Raw genomic sequence first — 21,630 nt, 5'->3', positions numbered from 1 at the left:
ATCTTGGGTCCCAATAAGCATTATTACCTACTACTTATACATTTTGGGTCCCAATAACCCGCCAACCGGCCATAGCACTACACGGTTCGCTGCGACTCCGCCGTGCAAGCGTACTACATCACTCTGTCCGTCGTCAAGGAGGCCTTCAATCTCGCACCCCATCCTATTATGGGGTTACTAATATACCTACTTAAATACATCTTGGGTCCCAATAAGCATTATTACCTACTACAAGCTTATACATTTTGGGTCCCAATAACCCGCCAACCGGCCATAGCGCTACACGGTTCGCTGTGACTCCGCCGTGCAAGCGTACTACATCACTCTGTCCGTCGTCAAGGAGACCTTCAATCTCGCACCCCATCCTATTATGGGGTAACTAATATACCTACTTATACATCTTGGGTCCCAATAAGCATTATTACCTACTACTTATACATTTTGGGTTCCAATAACCCGCCAACCGGCCATAGCGCTACACGGTTCGCTGCGACTCCGCCGTGCAAGCGTACTACATCACTCTGTCTGTCGCGAGGGAGGCCTTCAATCTCGCACCCCATCCTATTATGGGGTAACCATTATGTTTAGACATAAACGAAAAGTGGAAAGACGAGACTCTGTCAACTGAACCAGTGGGGTGACACTTCTCCTTTCGAGCATTCTCGGCTCCGTTCGGCTCAGCATTGCTCCGAGCAATTATTAGGGTTGGCACAACATGACGTCCCTTAGCGTATACGACCACAGATAAGATAATGACTTGAATTTTAACAACCCTAAATAGCCGAAAGGGATAGTACCATACATTAGAAAGGGACAGCATGATTCGTCCCTGAATCGCCGTCGAACTTCGGTTTTGTAGGAAGTGTCCGTTCTGTACGGTAGTACTATTATTTATTCTGTGACTGAACTACCGGAACTTACATACATACATATTATCATGCCTATTTCCCAGGGGGGTAGGCAGAGACCACGGATTTCTACTTGCTACGATCCTGACATCCCTCTTTTGCTTCCTTCACTTTCATAACATTCCTCATACACGCTCGCCGGTTTAACCCTAAGCTCTTGACCTGGCCTTTTTTCAGGACTACCCGGACTTACCCGTTGATAAGTCTGCAATACCACAACCTTATACTTTATTTCTAAGGATTGTGGTATTGCAGACGTTTCTGCTTAGCAAAACTATTCAACTCCATTTTACCTACTCTAGTTTAGAAGCAGCGATGTGGCGTGAGATCGGCATCAAACTCTCCATGATGGTGCTACCAACGGTCCCCGCGTACCACAACTGGTCCGTGGAGAAGATCAGCATGCGACTAGAGCACGCCTTCGTACCCTGCCTCAAGGTCATCAAAGTAAGTATACTATTAACTATTGAACTCCATTTTACCTACTCTAGTTTAAAAGCAGCGATGTGGCGTGAGATCGGCATCAAGCTCTCCATGATGGTGCTACCAACGGTCCCCGCGTACCACAACTGGTCCGTGGAGAAGATCAGCATGCGACTAGAGCACGCCTTTGTACCCTGCCTCAAGGTCATCAAAGTAAGTATACTATTAACTATAGAACTCCATTTTACCTACTCTAGTTTAGAAGCAGCGATGTGGCGTGAGATCGGCATCAAACTCTCCCTGATGGTGCTACCAACGGTCCCCGCGTACCACAACTGGTCCGTGGAGAAGATCAGCATGCGACTAGAGCACGCCTTCGTACCCTGCCTCAAGGTCATCAAAGTAAGTATACTATTAACTATTGAACTCCATTTTACCTACTCTAGTTTAAAAGCAGCGATGTGGCGTGAGATCGGCATCAAGCTCTCCATGATGGTGCTACCAACGGTCCCCGCGTACCACAACTGGTCCGTGGAGAAGATCAGCATGCGACTAGAGCACGCCTTTGTACCCTGCCTCAAGGTCATCAAAGTAAGTATACTATTAACTATAGAACTCCATTTTACCTACTCTAGTTTAGAAGCAGCGATGTGGCGTGAGATCGGCATCAAACTCTCCCTGATGGTGCTACCAACGGTCCCCGCGTACCACAACTGGTCCGTGGAGAAGATCAGCATGCGGCTAGAGCACGCCTTCGTACCCTGCCTCAAGGTCATCAAAGTAAGTATACTATTAACTATTGAACTCCATTTTACCTACTCTAGTTTAGAAGCAGCGATGTGGCGTGAGATCGGCATCAAGCTCTCCATGATGGTGCTACCAACAGTCCCCGCGTACCACAACTGGTCCGTGGAGAAGATCAGCATGCGACTAGAGCACGCCTTTGTACCCTGCCTTAAGGTCATCAAAGTAAGTATACTATTAACTATAGAACTCCATTTTACCTACTCTAGTTTAGAAGCAGCGATGTGGCGTGAGATCGGCATCAAACTCTCCCTGATGGTGCTACCAACGGTCCCCGCGTACCACAACTGGTCCGTGGAGAAGATCAGCATGCGGCTAGAGCACGCCTTCGTACCCTGCCTCAAGGTCATCAAAGTAAGTATACTATTAACTATTGAACTCCATTTTACCTACTCTAGTTTAGAAGCAGCGATGTGGCGTGAGATCGGCATCAAACTGTCCATGATGGTGCTCCCAACAGTCCCCGCGTACCACAACTGGTCCGTGGAGAAGATCAGCATGAGGTTGGAGCACGCCTTCGTACCCTGCCTCAAGGTCATCAAAGTAGTATTACAATATTTACAATTATATTTTCACCTCAACAGCTCGAAAAAGGGTACTTTGCTACTTAAAATCAGTGAGCCAAATCGCATTTTGCTCATCGTAATGTTATAGAATCTTTCTCTTGCGCGGGACTCAAAATCAGCACTCGAAGAAATATCATACTTTGCTCTCTTGTTGTACAAATAACTATTTTCTTTCTGTGTAATGACTTTACAAATAACTCAGTATGAGTATGATTAAGTTTGAGTTACTGTTCTAATACGGTCCACCACATAACTAGTTTACAACTACCTGATCTATAGATCGGCAACAAGTTCTATTACCACAACTATAGAGTTGAACCAAGAGAAGTCTGCAACGATTTTGATAGCACACGCAGTGCAAGTGTTATTTTAAACGTTAAATCTATGAAATTATGACATATATCGTCGGGTGACAAGCAAAAGTCACTAACACCATTGAAATTATTGGACAATAAACCGTGTTACAAGTGTAATAAAGTGCATTGTTACTTAATTTTTTTGATAGTATGTACTTAGTGACTTTTGCTTGTCACCCGGCGATATATGACACTTGCACTGCGTGTGCTATCATAATCATTGCTGGCCTCTTGGTGTAACTCTACCTCGTTATTTTAGCATTAGGATAAAGGTAAACAATCTTGACGTGTATATATTATTGAAAAACGCTTTTTCACTTCTCATGCTCAAAAAGTGCACCTTTATGTCGTGCGTAGACGACATAAAATCGCATTTTATGCTCTAGAGCATAAAGTAAAATTATCTATTACGACCCTTATTGACTTAGCAATAAAGTCCAAATTCTGCCATACAAACTGCCAGCCCTGCCGGCGCGCCCCCGAGCGGCGCTCTCCCGATCGGCGTGCCCCGCGTAGGGTTGCCAGATAGTCGGGATTTGGCGGGATTCTCCCGATTTTTAGCATGTGTTCCCGATTCCCGACAAAGTGAAAATTGTCCCGAAAAACAGCTTCACGTTATAAACCAATAATTTCAAGTTCCAAACTGTCGTCGAGCGAGCGAGCGACCCGCGTCGAGCGTAGTTCCAATATTGTAAAAATCGTTGTTTTTAATACAATTACTTTAATTTGAATGTATTTTTTTTCCCGACTTAAGTCTCAAAATCCCGAAAAATTTATATTTTTTCCCGATAATAGCGCCTTTCGATCTGGCAACCCTAGCCCCGCGCCTCCGACCGGCCCAAGAACAATTTTCTTTAGTCTTGAATAAATACGTTAAAATAACCTAAAATATTTGATTTTTTGTATATTTTCCTCGCAATCGAAGTGAAAAGCAGAGTGTACAACAAGGGCATAAATGTCCATTTTTACTCTCTTCTACTATTTTGGTCTTCGCTTCGCTCAGACCAAAAAATTGCCTCGGGTAAAATTGGGTCACTTTATGCCCTTGTACAATCTACTATTTTGAAATCTTACTAATTTGAAAGCAAAATAATGTAAATTATCGTATAAGACTTATAATTGTTGTAGTATAATAGGATGTTCTACTAAAAATACCCAGAGATGTAGTGCATAATTATTTTCTTCGTATTTTCTCGGAAACGTTCGTATTTGTCATGCTACTTCAATCAACCTCAGTACTTTTTGTACCGAGACTGACTGGAATATCAAGACAAGTTCGTACGTTTCCGAGAAAATACGAAGGAAAATAATTATGTATTACATCTGTAAACACATACTGGTACTTTTAATATTTATATTTAAATATTCGGGGCATCATCTATAAAAAGGGACCTTATTGTCGATGGCGTTTACGCCGCACAGCGTCGCGCGGCATTGTATTTATATCGGAGCATCGTTAATAATGGCGTAAGCGCCATCGACAATAAGGTCCCTTTTCATGGATAACGTCACATTTGTTGAGAGGTTAGGGCTTGTGGGTTCCAGGTGTTCGTGGTGAACGAGCTGATGGAGGATATAGTGCTGCTGGATGGCATTTGCCAGGACGCGGCCACCAGGGAAGTGTTCCAACCGCCTTGCTACATACCAAGGTAATATGTGACGTTCCACGGGTAAAGGTACCGTATGGCGGTTGGCACTTACGCTATTATTAACGACGCTCCAATACTAATGCGGTGCTACGTGACGTAAGCGCCGATCGTCATAAGGTGCCTTTTCCCGTGGAACGTCACATATACTGGCTAAAAAAATAACTGCATTTCCGTTGCCGGGGAGATTTTGGGATTATACTGAGCAACTTTTACTATGGGACCAACACAGAAATCGCGAAATATATTTTGCCAGTTTCATACATTTTGGCTGGTCCATTTTCTATGGGAGGGTAATTTTTTTTTCGCGATTTCGTGTTTGGTCCCATAGTAAAAGTTGCTCAGTATAATCACAAAACCTCCCTGACAACGGGAATGAAGTAATTTTTTAGCCACCGTGTATATTTACTGTTTCAATATTTGCACCTTAAATAGGCGCTTGGTGCGCGAAGCAGCTTAGTCGGTGGAGATGTGCCTCGCCCAAGGCAATGCGGCCGCGAGTGGTTTTACTTCGGCCGAGGCACGTCTACACAGGCTGAGTAGCTTCGCGCGGCAATTTCCTCGCGAGGCGGCTCGTAGGTATGGTGAACCATACTAAGTATTTTTTTAATAGTGAGCTTTGCTTGTCACCTGACGATTAAAAAAAACCGGACAAGTGCGAGTCGGACTCGCCCACCGAGGGTTCCGTACTTTTTAGTATTTGTTGTTATAGCGGCAACAGAAAGACATCATCTGTGAAAATTTCAACTGCCTAGCTATCACGGTTCATGATATACAGCCTGGTGACAGACGGACGGACGGACAGCGGAGTCTTAGTAATAGGGTCCCGTTTTTACCCTTTGGGTACGGAACCCTAATGATTGTCTTAAGTTTCCCCTCTGGATCCCACAGGACGGTCCATCGGCTGATATTCCCGAAGTCATCTCAGCTGGTGGTGAGCAGCGCATGTCCAGAAACCAAGCTGCTGCTGGTGCCAGCCAAGGACACAGACGAGCTGGAGATCATGGAAGACGAACTCGACGATATGCAGTGCGAGCTGGTGAGTTCCATCAACTTCACAGGACAGTCCATCGCCTAATATTCCCGAAGTCTTCCCAGCTGGTGGTGAGCAGCGCATGTCCAGAAACCAAGCTGCTGCTGGTGCCAGCCAAGGACACAGACGAGCTGGAGATCATGGAAGACGAACTCGACGATATGCAGTGCGAGCTGGTGAGTTCCATCAACTTCACAGGACAGTCCATCGCCTAATATTCCCGAAGTCTTCCCAGCTGGTGGTGAGCAGCGCATGTCCAGAAACCAAGCTGCTGCTGGTGCCAGCCAAGGACACAGACGAGCTGGAGATCATGGAAGACGAACTGGACGATATGCAGTGCGAGCTGGTGAGTTCCATCAACTTCACAGGACAGTCCATCGCCTAATATTCCCGAAGTCTTCCCAGCTGGTGGTGAGCAGCGCATGTCCAGAAACCAAGCTGCTGCTGGTGCCAGCTAAGGACACAGACGAGCTGGAGATCATGGAGGACGAATTGGACGATATGCAGTGCGAGCTGGTGAGTTCTATCAACTCCACAGGACGGTCCATCGCCTGATATTCCCGAGTCATCCCAGCTGGTGGTGAGCAGCGCATGTCCAGAAACCAAGCTGCTGCTGGTGCCAGCCAAGGACACAGACGAGCTGGAGATCATGGAAGACGAATTAGACGATATGCTGTGTGAGCTGGTCAGTCCTATTAGCTTCATTAATAATAAATATTATAGGTCAACCCTACACAGACCGGCCCAGTCCCACAGCAAGCTCAATAAGGCCTGCGTTGTGGGTACTAGATGACGATATATATAATATGTGACGTTACCCGGGTCACAGAGTAAATAATAGTACTAGGTACAGAAGACTCACTCTCTAACAAAACGCGTCTCTTACGATCAGGACAGATATGGCCGCTAGGTGGCGACAGCGCCACGCGCGGCTTATGGCAAATCCCAAAATTTGGGCCGAACGGATGTACTTTTAGCTACCTGTAGCAAAGCGACGAAATCGCGGAGTGAGCCACGCCTGCCCGGGTAAAGGAAATCTTATGGCGGTTGGCACTTACGCTATTATTAACGACGCTCCAATACTAATGCGGTGCTACGTGACGTAAGCGCCGACCGCCATAAGGTATCTTTTCCCATGGAACGTCACATATACACATATACACTTAGGAACAAATATTTGTGATGAACACACAAACAAATGCCCTTACCAGGAATCAAACCCGGGACCTCCTGCTTCGTAGGCAGGGTCACTACCGACTAGGCCATTATGGATTATCGCTAAAACAATATTTTTATATTGTAGATCACAACTGACTATATGCAAAGTAGGTTTATTATGTGGTGTTTGATAAACATGACAAGGCGTTTGCTTTGTTGATTGATTGAGGTCGGGTAATCATTAGGTACCCGTTAAGGCAAGTACCTATACTATATTCCACATCATTGCCTTTTACTTGAAAATATGTTGACAAAGTTCCGCGTCGTTTTTGACGGTATCTCTTTACTACTACTACTTTACGTTCGTATTTGTCATGCTACTTCAATCAATCTCTGTAGTTTTTGTACCGAGACGGACTGAAATAGCAAGACACGTTCGTACGTTTCCGTGAAAATACGATGGAAAATAATTATACACTAGATCTGTACAATATTTGTTCGAGTAATAATAATAATGGTTATTAACTTATTTTTGGTTTCAGATATCAAACGCATCATCCCGCTGCCTGTACCACAAGTCTGTCAGGAAGCTGTCGAACAACGACAGTCGGCAGAAGATCGGTGCGAGGCGGAAGCGCAAGCGTGGCGGCGGCGTGCGACGCGTCAACATCAGAGAGTCTGTGTGGAGCCGCCCGTGTGAGTAACATCCTCCAGACTTAGCATAGTCGCGCTACCCCCTCTGCCACGCATACGGTAATTTTACTCCATGTTCGAGTCAAAAGTGTCTTTGCGTGACGTCCGTGAACTCGTTCGTCGTTTGAACGGACCAATCACGGCACGGGACTTCGCTCACCTCGTCCCGCGCACCCCCGCATTTTTGGCATCATCGGTTGCATGAAATAATTGCTCTAAACTCGGTCTAGAGGATTCCTAGTCTATGTGTGAGTATATATCAATCAATCAAAGCATTTATTTTCAGGCTACTAAGGCCCATAGATACATAGGTACCTTACAAACTAATATATACCTACAATAATAAAAAACTCGTTTTTCGTGACGCAGTTTTCTGTTGCGGCGTCATTTGCTCCAAAAGCTGCTTGCTTGCTTGTTGCTTTGCTTGGTTGCTTGCTTGCTTGTTATATGTGACGTTATCTATGAAAAGGGACCTTATTGTCGATGGCGCTTACGCCGTTACTAACGATGCTCCGATTAAATACAATGCCGCGCGACACTGTGCGGCGTAAGCGCCATCGACAATAAGGTCCCTTTTCATAGATAATGCCCCATATGACAGTTATTGCTTTTATTTAGAGTCAGACCAAGACAAGTCTGCAACTATTTTGATAGCACACGCACTGCAAGTGTTATTTTAAACGTCAAACTTCTAGGAAATTGAAAAATTTTACGGTTTAGACTCACTTGTTTTTAGTCACTCGCGCGACATGTTTCGGAGAGCCTAGGTCTCCTTTCTCAAGCACTAACAGTGCGAGCAGCGTTCATGACGGCCGTGTATCGCGCACGTGTAGTGCTAAAAACAAGTGAGTCTAAACCGTAAAATTATTCAATGTTAGTATGTCTCACAACAGTTTAAATTCTAGGAAATTATGTTTATGTAATTGTGTGCTATCAAAATCGTTGCAAACTTTTCTTGGTCTAACTCTATTTTACTTTAACTTCCTATACATAGAATAAAAAGGCCTTCAAATATTTATGCCTAAAAATGGGAAATTGAAGGCAGGCTTTAATGATTTATCATGAATCAGAGGGCCTACCACAAACACCCAAGTTCTCAAATTGCGGGCATCTTTCTCTGTCAATCTACTTACGCCTACATTGGAGTAAAAGAGAAAGATGCCCGCAATTTGCGAACTTCTATATTCGCGGTAGACGTCTATGTTTCGTCAAGTTATCATCGTCTCGAAAAAGCAGGAGACCTAAATGTATAAAATTGGACATGTTTTTATTTTACGACGAACGTTGACGTTAGAGATGCACTGGATATTCGTTTATTATCCGGTATCCGGCCTATCCGGCCTATATTTTAACATCCGGCCGGATACCGGATATAGTCCTACTATCCGGCCGGATACCGGATAGTAACATTGCTTGATTTTAGTGTAGACAAAATTGGAATAAGAAACAGTCACGGTCATAATCGTACTCGTTTATTATTTTAAAGCAATTTAAACATTCCACTCACATGCACGCGCACTCATTTCGAACCTAGAAATGAGTCCGCGCGAACGTTCACTACGAAACAGCTCAAAATCTGCACAATGCGCACCTGAAAAACTGAAATGTAGGTATAGTTCCGCCGGCCGGATACCGAATATTCGGCCGATGGTCAGTCCGAATATCCGGTATCCGGCCAAACAACTATCCGTTGCATCTCTAGTTGACGTATTCACGTCCTTTTGTTACCGTCCACGGTGAACAACACGCTTGAAAAGCTGGTATCGCAGCCGAACGAATCTAACGATATTTCAGCGTACGTCTCATTGTCAGAATAAACAAATAAATACATATGTAAAACCGGCCAAGTGCGAGTCGGACTCGCGAAGGATTTTGTACCATTACCATTACTCATAAAAACGACAAAAAATCACATCTGTTGTATGGGAGTCCCACTTAAAAATTTTTATATTCTGTTTTTAGTATTTGTTGTTATAGCGGCAACAGAAAGAAATCTGTGAAAATTTCAACTGTCTAGCTATCACGGTTCATGAGATACAGCCTGTTGACAGACAGCCATACGGACAGTGGAGTCTTAGTAATAGGGTCCTAGCTGTTTTTACCCTTTGGGTACGGAACCCTAAAAAGTATAATAAAGTAGGTATCTACTACTACAATAGAGTCAATTAAAGATTGAGTTGTGATGTTTCTTTTATTTTACAGATGCGTCTACGCACAATACAAGTGAAAAGGAACTTAAAGAAATCAGTTCTAAATACTTCAAGCCCGGCATGGACAGTGTAAGTATATTGAAAAACTACACACTCGTAATACCAATACAAATATGTGGTACAATCTAGGCATTCACTAGCGATCCGCCCCGGCTTCGCACGGGTTACACAAAACCTTAACAAATTATACATCTAAACCTTCCTCAAGAATCACTGTATTGATAAGTGAAAACCCCATGAAAATCTGGTCAATAGTTTTTGAGTTTATCGCGAACATACATACACACAGACAGACGCGGCGAATAAGGTGTAGTGATAAATAACTTATATTCTGCGTTTTTCGACTTAAAATACGTGAGTGACCCGTTCTTAATATATTTAACTTATATTCTTTCCAGGTTCAGCCTGATAAACGCGAGCTGTCCCGAGTCAAAATGTGTAAGTTTCTTCTTATATCTTTTATTTACTTAAAGTGCTTACAGACGGCCGCACTGGACCGCGATCTCTTTCTTGCTCTCACTTATAGCTGCGTCCTTAACGAACGTCCGGCGGACCACCTTACACACGATCGAACGTGCGCCGGGCCGCACCAAGGTCGCGGTCCCGTGCGGTGGTCTGTAAACACTTTTAACTATGCGCTAAGTTAAGCCCGTTCCAGACGGGGACAATTTTTCCCCAATGTGATTAAATGGTCCGATCAAATCAGGCTGTGCGGATGGAAACGCCAATTTGGCTCGCTGAATTCGACCGCCGATTAATCCGATTATGACCGATAAAATCGGGTGCGGACTCAAGAATACCAATGTGTGACGTTAGTATTCGCGTTTGGGGGCATTGTTTTAATTTAGAGCGCTCAAATATCACCAGAAATTTAAAATTGGTGAAAGTGGCCAAATTGGAGTTTGCATCCGCACCACCTGATTTGATCGGCCAATTTAATCAGATTAGCGAAAAATTGTTCCCGTCTGGACTGACCTTTATTTTTAGAGGTATACATGTATCTGTTTTCAGACGATCCGGTGGAAAAAGCTCGTGAACGGGAAGACAGCGAAGTGGAGCTAGAAGTGAAGAGCACAGGTCTGTCAGATATTATAACTAGCTTTTATAGATGGTCAAGCAAATCTTGTCAGTAGAAAAGGCGCGAAATTCATATTTTCTATGAGACGATCGATATCCCTTCGCGCCTACATTTTTCACATTGGGCTCCTTTTTCTACTGACAAGATCTGCTTGACCGTCTATATAAAAGAGAATTAAATCACTACGTTGTCTATATTTAACGCTTTGACCGCCCACTACGTCAAATGACGCGCTCGGCCAGGAGTGCGAAACTCCTCCCTTCGGACAAACTCGGCTCCGTTCGGCTTAGCATTGCTCCGACCAATTATTAGTGTTAAACTGTTGACACAACTTAACGTCCCTTTGCGTGCACGACCACAGATAGATAATTGCTTGAATTTTGACAACCCTAAATAGCCGAAAGGGATAGTGCGGTATATTAGAAAGGAACAGCATGATTCGACCCTGGGTCATAACCGCGAAAATCGAAGTTCGCAAATTGCGGGCATTTTTCTCTGTCACTCTTATTACGCCTTCATTGGAGTAAAAGAGAAAGATCCCCGCAATTTGCGAATTTCGGTTTTCGCGGTAGCCCCTCTGAACCGCTGTCAAACTTCGGTTTTGTAGGAAGTTTCCTTTCTGTTACGGTAGTAGGTACTAAGGTACTATTGTTTATTCTGTGGCCCTACCTGTAATTACGGCTGCCCTATTTACATCACAATTTATTCATATCTACTGGTAGATGAGCGTTTTCCAAAAAAAATGTACATTTCATTCATGTGTACAAAATATTGACTTCTTGGGCTCATTTTACTCAGAATCATTTGTACATTCACGCCTCATACATGAAAAAATGTGACCCAGAATTTCCTTTCCAGATCGTCACATTTTTGTATGAAGTTTTTTTACTTGTATGAACGTGATGCCCTGGAAAAATATTTTTTCATACACAATTTTGGGGCACATTTTTTCATGTATGAGGCGTGAATGTACAAATGATTCTGAGTAAAATGAGCCCAAGAAGTCCATATTTTGAAGACATTAATGAAATTTACATTTTTTTTGAAAAACGCTCAGATGCAACTTGAAAGTACATTCTACTGTCTTTTCAGATATTTAACACAATCGGACGTAAAAAGTCGGTAAAGGATGTAAGCTTTCGTCGGATCGGCGATGCGACTTGAAGCCAAGATCGCAGAAGAATTTCTTATTTATAGGCATACCTTCTACCCCTTACTTATAAAACTTACAAAGCGTTTGTTAAATTTTGTCTCTTTCTAACAAACACAAGTGTCAAAATGATAGATACGGACAAACGATTATGAACGGTTAGTGTTGACAAACGTTCACATTTGACTCAGATGGATAGTGAGAAGTTACCTATTATGGTTAACTACAAAGTGGTTGAAGGTTTAGTTCAGCTATGCGCGTCTGTTTTTTATGCCCAGTAAGTAAAATTCCATGTTTGAACTAGAATTAGTCTGAAGTACGTTACTTTCTACTAGAAAACCGTCGCGCAATGATGTGATAGGGCTGACTTTGATAGGACTATTACCCCACAAACGCACTCCCTAGCAGGCAAGACAAGGTGACGTGAGCGTAATACTATCTAGCGCTCGCTTTTTCGTGTCATCCCTCTATCTGCTCAGTGTTGTGTGAGCGTATAATTTGACAGATGTCAACTGTCCAATAACAAGCACACAGCCATTAGGGAGTCATAGAACGATACACAGTGCAGGTAAAGTTGTATGATTTTTTTCTTATGTAAGTGTATAAAAAATGTCAGAAGTAGATACCTGGATTTCTGGCCATGTATTTTTCATCCTGTATTAAATATTGGTGGTTTATCCTGTTTTTACGCCAGACCAATTTTGTGAATCTTGTATTAGAAATAATTATAAGTTAGATCACTTGAAGAGTCACTTTGTGCGAAAGTCTATTCCAATTTAAACTTTAAAATCAGAATGCTAAAGTTGAAATTCTATTAACACAGCGCATATACGTGGTCAAAAATCGTAACAAACGAGCTGTTCTTTATTTAAATACTTTTTATAGGAGAATTTTCTATATGTACATATTGTGACTGTTTATTGATCTCAAATCTTAATGATATTAAATTATTAAAAAAATAAAACATGTTTTATTCAGATAGGTACTAAGGGATTCCTAAATTGTATAGTTGCCATCGCGGCCGAGGTGCTCAAAAATATCTGAAACGCACTCTTAACTCCTTGACAATAGAGGCGTGTTTAGATATTTGTGAGCACCTTGACCGCTCCGGTATATCTGATGGGGACTGTACATGCAAAATATTAGGCACACAAATAAGAGCCGAATTATTTCATAGTTAAGTTTATTAATAACTAGGAAGAAATATAAAGAATAAAGACAAAATAATGGTCCCAAATACGAAGAAACAAACAAGCACCTCCACTTTTTAATAACAATAATTAAATTAACAAGAATATATTGAAGAATGTTTATAAAATGCAACATGTGAAGTGCGTAACTGCATCGAAAAATCTAATATAAAAGTATAAACTCTTAAATATAAATATTAAAACACGTCATAATTTAATTTAAAATAACCGAATAATAATTTAGAAGTACGAATAAAACAATCCAAACCCTGTGAATATTTTCTGCGATAATGAAATAAAAAAATATTATGAGTTTATACATTAAATGTAATAGCAAAAATAATATAAAGTAGAAAGAAAATGTGTCATCGTCAGAAAAGGAACCATAGTGTGGTCTACCACACTAGGCCATTTTTATGGAAAGACACTAAACATAAAATTACAATTATTAAATGATTTTTTGTTACACTTTTTTAAACATTTATTACTTTTTTTATGACTTATCATTTTTATGTACATGTATGTATTGTATGTACTGTAAGTCTTGATTATATTTCTATTCTAAACACATTTCTTATTTGTAAAAATTATGGTACCATTTACTTGGATCTATTTATTATACCATTATGTATCCGAGGTTAGAAAATAATGTATCCAAGTAAACGGAAACATATATTATAGTTGACTTGTAATGTTGTAATTATCTATAGTTAGATAATATCAAACATTGATATTTTATTTTCTAAATGAGCACACAGTTTTTCATACAAATGTATAAATAGCCTTGCATTGATTAGGTTGTTATAAAATAGTATATAATATCTAAATTGAATTCAATAGAAATTGATTTTGTTAAAAATTAAATGCATAGGTGAAAACAAATAGTTTGATATAAAACTTGGATTGTCTTTAAGTGAAATAATACTGTGTAAAAAACTCAGTACTATATTTACCAAAGCAAGCAATACTTAATAGTTCAACTATACCAATCTAATCACTAGGCTAGTGAGGCAGGCAGTTCACATTAGGTGTTCAAATTGGTCGCCAACTGACGCACAGGACAGGAGTGGCGTTCAAAGGGGGGTTCACCTTGACTTTATTCATTTATATTATAATAAGCTCTAAGATTTTCAATACACTTAATAGTTGAATTTGCATCTTCAGTAAAGATAAAAATTACCCAGGAAAATAATATTCATATGTAACTTACCATGACTATTTTGTTGATGTATAATGGATTTTGCAGCAAGATCTATTTGCTACAACGAAAATGTAACTATTGTTTGTACCAGTGCTTCACTCCAAAAAAAATCTTGTGCCATTTCAAGAGAGCACCTAATGGTAAACTGACAGATGTTGATATGCTCATTTGTAGAATTCCAATGTATCTACTTCCTCGGTTGTTGGATGTTGGGCTTCGGCGCAACATTAATGTGAGCGGGAGGCTTTGGACTGTGAGCCACCTGCGCTGCAACCGGAGTGAAGTCAGCGTTCCCTCGGTTTGGTGCCCCGGAGATGGACACTGGGTTGGACGGAACTGGAGATGGTCCGGACAGGCCTGTCAGGTCTTCATTTGCTGGTTCTTTAGGGTTGGCGTGAGGAGTCTTGTGTTGTGTGATTCTCATGCCACCAGCCTTGACTGTGAAAGAAACATTTATAATTTGAACCCACTAAAATGACAGTACGAAGGATATAAATTACAACTAAAAAATTATTGAGTTCTGAGCAGTGGCGGATTTGCCTTAAGGCCTAGCAGCAAATTGTGACAAAAAATTTGCTGATGATAACAAGAAATAACATAAAATGTAGTCAATATGATGGGTGCTGCGAAAAAGGCGGCTAAAGGGTCTGGGGCCTAGGGAGGCAAAGACTGCAAATCCGCCACTGGTTCCGAGGTAGGAGCAAGGACATAGGATAGTGGTTATCAATCATCATCATCATCAATCCAGACAGACAAACTTGCGGGTAGAAGCTAGTTATTTATAGTTTAGGGATGTGAATGCTTTACTGCCATTTTCCTGGTTGCATTTTAACAGAGTCAATAAGTCTGCTTTAGCTATATAAATTCTATAATTTGCTATAGTATCATAATACTTAATAATATTCAATTTGATATAAATCAGTACATTTCTAAAGTGGGGTGTCTCCATGTTAGTTAGTTTTTTGGGTAAAAGAAAGCATAGAAAAGGACTAAGGAGTATGTTCAATATAATGCAATTAAGAATATTACATTTTGTAATAATTAAATATATAACACAAAGTAATAACATTCTTATCTTAATCCAAGGTTGTAATAAATGATGTTGATGCGTGCTTCTGCTGCGCCATAATGGCAATAGATCAGTATAATTTTCACACTTAGAGCAGCCCGGGTTACTTTGCTTAGAAAAGCAATTAATAAATACCGGCGACCACTCATTGACCTTGAAAGTACGTTTTGTTTATAACCTTCGTGTAAATGTCGTAAAAAGCATTTACAAAAATTACGTCATTAAAATCTACTCCAAGTATTACAAACAAAACATACGAGCAGATTTAGGTGTGATAACATTATTAAAGTAACATAGAACAAGATGATCCCCATTTTGAATAACACCATATGCTTCCTACGTGGAATGGATATAAAATAAACACGTTCCAAAATAAAATTCACGTAAAGATTACATGTAAACAAAGAACTTTTTAAACAGGTGAACTCACCTGCAGGAGGGTGTCCTGCCTTCAGTTGAGCACTTTCATCAGGGGAAGACATTGTTAATTACTTAAAATGTACCACAAAATGCACTGGAAACGTAGAAATCTGATAAGATTGTAGCGTAAATACGAGAAATTTGGCAACGTGTAAGTACACGACAGGCACAATGACACAGGCGCGGTGAAACGTCAAACATATTTTCAGCTGGCAACATAAAGTGTCTAAGTTTATGGCATAGATTTATAATATATAGAGATACCGTCTCAGCGAGCTGTCACTGTTACCACTTTTGTTTAGTGTACGATTAACAATTTAACACCACCTTGCTGTAGCCATGTTGATAAAGTCATATGGATAAACTATCGACATTTCTTGCAATTTTAATTTTACTTCAAAGGTTTAACGATACCTAAAATGAACAAAAACGCTTTAATTCTTTATTCTGGTTATCAGATCACAATTTTATCGTCACGCCGCAGGGAACCAAGGGAAAGTTCAGATATTTAATTAAAATACATAAATACCTACAACTTGTACTACTTGTACTAAAATATGTGTTCCGAAATATTTGAATTATTTTATTATATTTATTATTCATAAGCATTTCAATTATGTTTATGTTTAACGAAGATATTGAAGCTTCAATTAATAGCTATTTCGTTCCGCTGTGTAGCGTTTATCGATATATAACATGATTAAAATCGACTTTTCACCTCCCTAAAAGAGCACACATACACAGCCTGGATGCACCAAAAAAGGTAACACTTTGATTTGAAGTTCGTATTGTCAACAGTATGGTTGTCCTTTTTTGACAAATGGCATTTTTAAAAGAGCGAGGAGAGAGAAATGATACTAGTTGCTGCGCCGTCAAAGAGAACAGAAAACGTTGGGGCCTTGGTTTATGGTATCAACAGACGACCGCACCAGACGGCTTATAGTGTGGTCAAAATATCTCTTTCTCGCTCTCACATATAACTGCGTCCTTAACAGACGACCTTACACACGATTGAACTTGCGCCAGACCGCACTAATGTCGCGATCCAGTGTGGTTGTCTGTAAAAGCGGCAAATTTAAAAAAAAATTAGGCGCCGCCAGAAGTAGTACAGCGGCCAGGGGGCCTCCAACACTAATCGATGTGACTGGACAGTATACTACTGACAAGTGGTATGGTTGTGTTCGGTAGAGTGTACTGAGTACGAAATAAGGACTTGTCACTTTCTAAGACTGTGGGGGGGTTAACTGTGACGTCACAAAGATGGCGGTCCCGGGTTTCAAAGTTTAGATAATTACTCGGCAAGTTATTATCAGATTTTTAAAAATGAGGTGTCCTATGAAAGCTGATGAAATGTAGAATAAAACATGCTATATAACTAAAAGTGTAATTCAATTAATTATTTTATTATTTACAAAAATCCGAAAACTTAACATCTGTCTTTTTTTTCTCATTCAAAAAACACAATGAAAACGGCCACTTAGATAAAAAATATGTTATATAAATAATTTAGGTAGATGATTAAGCTGCACGTTACTTCTTGAATTATGTGAATCCGATAATAAATAAGTAAACTACGATGATTATACCGTGGGCGCGGCGCAGCGAACCGCGCGCGCTCGGTTCCTTGGAGGTGCGGCGCGACTGAGAATGCTGTACTGTATATCAAAATCTACCTAACATTTTTAAACGAGTCATATATCAAATGAAAGATATTTAAATAACCAATAAAACGTGGTTATAAACTGGTGCTTGTCATCTAATAATAAGTATATAGAAATAAGCAAACAATAAAAAACCAAAAAGTAGTCACTTCAGTGTCGATTGGACTCATTGTATTATATGATTTATATGCCAAGCATGAAAAGGTAATCTAATAAATGTGCCTAAAAATAGTTTACGGCGTTTTGACGTAAAAAATTACTTGATTTATTTTTGTAGATTTGAGATATTTAGTAGACGGTCAGGGCTGTCAGCACCGCTGCTTTCTGGGCATCCACTGTTTAGAGTTTTAGAGGAACTTCGACACGAGACAAGTAGAAATCCGCTGGATCTACAAGGCAATGATATGTACTACCCAGGGTGGTATATGGGGAACGAGAACGACCCCGACACATGCAATTGGAGGTAATGCTAGGTTTGAAGCTTGGAATGGGGTGGAGAAGAGCTACTGAACATCAGTGATATAGAATGAAAGCATGTAAGGAATGGAGAAGAAGCTACGTGGACAAGAGACACGCGCTGATACAAAGAGAGGCACTATAAAAATTTGAGATGTTGATGGCTAATACCGACCTAATAAAAAGGCAGGAGATATTTGATAAGAAATACAGGGTACAATATAGGAGAGAGAGACAACTGGAAGGTGGAAGTCAGACACCCGACGACCATCTGCTTTACGAATGGCTCAAGAAGAAGCTCAACGAAACTAGCATAGTGATCCCTAAACTGGGAGAGCAAGTATCAATATCACTGTGCAGATATGCGAGTTCCAAGCAGAGGTATGTGCAATAGCCCGCTGTGCACGTATAGTTAAAGAGAGTGTGCAGCAAGAAGGCGCTATTGTAATATATACAGATAGCCAGGCAGCACTAAAGTCACTAAAGAAAATATCGGACAGGTCCTCTCTCGTAAGAGAATGTCGAGAGGAGCTTAACTCGATAGGCAAATAAAGAAGTGTCACGGTGGCATGGGTACCTAGGACACTAGGGAGTGACGGGAAATGAGACGGCGCACGAACTGGCGAGGATTTTTTTTTTATTTATTTATCATGAAGTATGAGAGAGACGGAATATATGGGTCCGGAACCGGCTCTGCCTATGTCAGCGCTGCCATGTCACGCGTATCTCATGTAACTTTAAAAGTTGAGTTTCGAGATAATTACGTTTAAAGTTTTAAAGATTCAAATGCTGTTATCGTTGACGGTTCATTGTAAGTAATTTTTTTATTTTTTCTAATCTACATGTAGGAAACATGGTCACAGAATAGGTAGGCCCTTTAATTTTTTTTTCGCATAATTTAATAGTTTTCATTTTATTCGAATTAAATGGTTCCGCATGATCAACTCTTCCATACTATTATATAGTGGTCACCCGAAGTCATGTAAGTCAAGTTACATGACATACGCGTGATCAGACGTGGCACGTACTACTTTACCAACCTGATTCAAGTCTTCGTCGAACTCAAATTTATGAACAATTTAATTGATCCTTTTGTGTTACGCATAAAATGTCATGAATTGTGCTTGAGTTTAGTAAAAGGTACCACTTCGTCGATTGTTGATTGTTGACAAAGTCGTGCCTTTAGCCAAAAACGTCACAATTTATGGGTTTTGTTAAACAACGGAATCAATTAAATTGCTAACAAATAGGAATGTAAATTTATAGAAATCTAACACTTCTTATTAGAATTGCGTTAAGCAGAAAGGATAATTCCGCTTGCGCATAAACCGTACCGTAGGTATTTACTAGATAAAATGTGTAATTTTTTCATAATCAAGTGAAATAATATTGTTGTCGTATAAACCAAGCGCTCGGCCATAGTCATGCCTAATTCCGGTAACTTATGCAATGCAACTCAAGTTAACTGAGTTGTGTCTGACGCCATCGGCAAAAAAATGAAGTTACATGTGTTAGCCATATGCTTTTCTCAGTAAATAATTAAGTAATTCAAAATTTTCTTTTAGCGGTTATATTTAACGGTTTTTAAATCGTCTGATTTAGACTGGTTATCCGTAACTCATGTAACTCGAGTTAACGGAGTTTGGCGTGACACGGCAGAGCGGATGTTACGAAAGGAGTCATAGAAAAAGTAAATGGATGGAGATGGAAGCACAGTCGAAGATGATGACTAAAGGTACATAGATCACAGGAGAACCAGGTATCTTTTGAAACTAGGTAAGAGCAGTCTGAGACTACTGACGGGTATCATTACTGATCATAACACACTCAACAGACCTCTTAAGATAATGGAAATTAGTAGAGACACCTCCTGTCCACACTGTGGTAAGGAGGAGACTAGCTTACACTTACTACCTTACTAGCAGAATGTACTATGTATGCGGCACCGCGATATAATACATTCGGTAGAGACACACTGAAAGAAAACGAACTAAAGGACGTCGAACTTAAAGATGTCATCTGTTCTGCAGGAAAACAAAAAGATTTGAGGAGAATGGCGTGGAAATGACCTAAATAAGTAAAGCCTAAAACAGTATGTAAAGAGAGGAGCCTATTTCTGCCAACAAACTGTTATACAGTTTGGCGGAGGTTGTACCTATTATGTATATGCTGTTTCCGTGAATAAACTGTATATTTATTTTATTTTTTATTTTTCTGAGTTATAGAGATATCGCTTACCAGGATACTTATGCTTAATAACACGAATTTGGTTCATAATGATAATTATTTTCGATAACTCTCACTAATAATCGTTATTTTTTAAATATAAAAGTAAAGTGAATACTTCTATGGTTTTTTATTTTATGTTTATTTCTATATACTTATGTATAAGATGACAAGCTCCAGTTTATAACCACGTTTTATTGGTTATTTAAATATCTTTCATTTGATATATCACTCGTTTAAAAATGTTAGGTAGTTTTCAACCGACGAAAAAAAAAAACGGAGGAGGTTCTCAAGTCGACGCGTACATTTTTTTTTTTTTTTTTTTATGTATGATTACGCATAACTTTTTACAGAGGTGTTCGATTTTGATAATTATTTTTTTTATTGGAAAGGGTATACCCCAAAGTTGGTCCCATATAAATTTGGAAAAAAAAATCCAACCTTAAGGGTAGGAAAATAGGGGATGATTGATTTTTTCACTCACCGATTGTAACGTATGACCACGCATAACCTTTTACAGAGTAGTCGTAATAATAATAAAAATTTGGAAAAAAATCCTACCCTAAGGGTGGGAAAATAGGGGTAATTTATTTATATTACAGAACATAATAGTTAAAGTAGGATTATTAATATAACAGTTAATAGCTAAAGCAAGGTAGGTAGCTATTTTAAAAGTAATCAAAAATTAAGCATGTAATAATTTGTATAAATTATAGCCACAGAAAATTATAAAATAAAAACTTTTTAACAAAAAAAAATAACCGCCGAAAAAAAACTAAAAGGAAATAAAAAAACCGGCACTAACACGAAACGAGTCGACCAACAAAAACAATAGCACACTGAAAAGAAAAAAATAATTATTTTGTCTTCAATAACGCAAGTGAATACCTATGAACTATGTATATACATACTTCTGAAATCAATCACACAAATCTGCGTATTTATATATTTACAATCTGTTATTTTTGGAGTCGGTGCAGTTGCTTCACTAAGGTGCTCAAGTTTGTTTGAGGCTGGCATACGTTAACATACGTGCTCCGATGCTGTCCTTTGTGGAAGAATCAAGATCTTTTTTCGCGAGTAGATGATTTAATTAAAAATAATTTAGAGAGAGTCCTTAACATTAAGTTTAGTGACCGGTCTTGGTGTCAAGGGTCCCTTCCCATCAGGCACGGTGGCTTAGGCATCCGTAGGATGTCTGGTGTAGCTTTGCCAGCTTTTTTGTCGTCTGTCCACAGTTCGTTGGGTCTCATAGGTAAAATCCTTCGCACAAACTATGAGGTCTCGGGCTTGGAAGTCGCAAAAAATGCGTGGCTGCGTGCGTGTCCCGGTCAAGACATCCCTGAACATCCAGAGTCACAAAAAAATTGGGACGATCCAGT

At 40.0% G+C, this 21,630-nt stretch overlaps 2 protein-coding genes across 2 annotated transcripts; one reads left to right on the top strand and one right to left on the bottom strand.

Moving 5' to 3' along the window:
• Nucleotides 1-1,431: 1,431 nt before the first annotated feature.
• On the top strand, nt 1,432-13,018 carry LOC134800786 (uncharacterized). Its single transcript, XM_063773338.1, has 8 exons — nt 1,432-1,733; nt 4,603-4,706; nt 5,765-5,912; nt 7,437-7,590; nt 9,790-9,866; nt 10,196-10,235; nt 10,809-10,874; nt 11,968-13,018. The coding sequence occupies exons 1-8, from the start codon at nt 1,443-1,445 to the stop codon at nt 11,973-11,975; spliced, it is 888 nt and encodes a 295-aa protein (XP_063629408.1). The 5' UTR covers nt 1,432-1,442; the 3' UTR covers nt 11,976-13,018.
• Nucleotides 13,019-13,191: 173 nt separating this feature from the next.
• On the bottom strand, nt 13,192-16,090 carry LOC134800819 (death-associated protein 1). The gene is made up of 2 exons (XM_063773375.1): nt 15,916-16,090; nt 13,192-14,854 (listed from the first exon to the last, which is right to left on the bottom strand). Exons 1-2 carry the CDS (start codon nt 15,965-15,967, stop codon nt 14,604-14,606), a joined length of 303 nt encoding a protein of 100 aa, XP_063629445.1. The 5' UTR covers nt 15,968-16,090; the 3' UTR covers nt 13,192-14,603.
• Between the last annotated feature and the right edge of the window lie 5,540 nt (nt 16,091-21,630).

This window comes from Cydia splendana, chromosome 20 (assembly GCF_910591565.1).
Source record: "Cydia splendana chromosome 20, ilCydSple1.2, whole genome shotgun sequence".
Classification (NCBI taxonomy): Eukaryota; Metazoa; Arthropoda; class Insecta; order Lepidoptera; family Tortricidae; genus Cydia; species Cydia splendana.
This window is presented reverse-complemented; position numbering and strand designations above follow the sequence as displayed.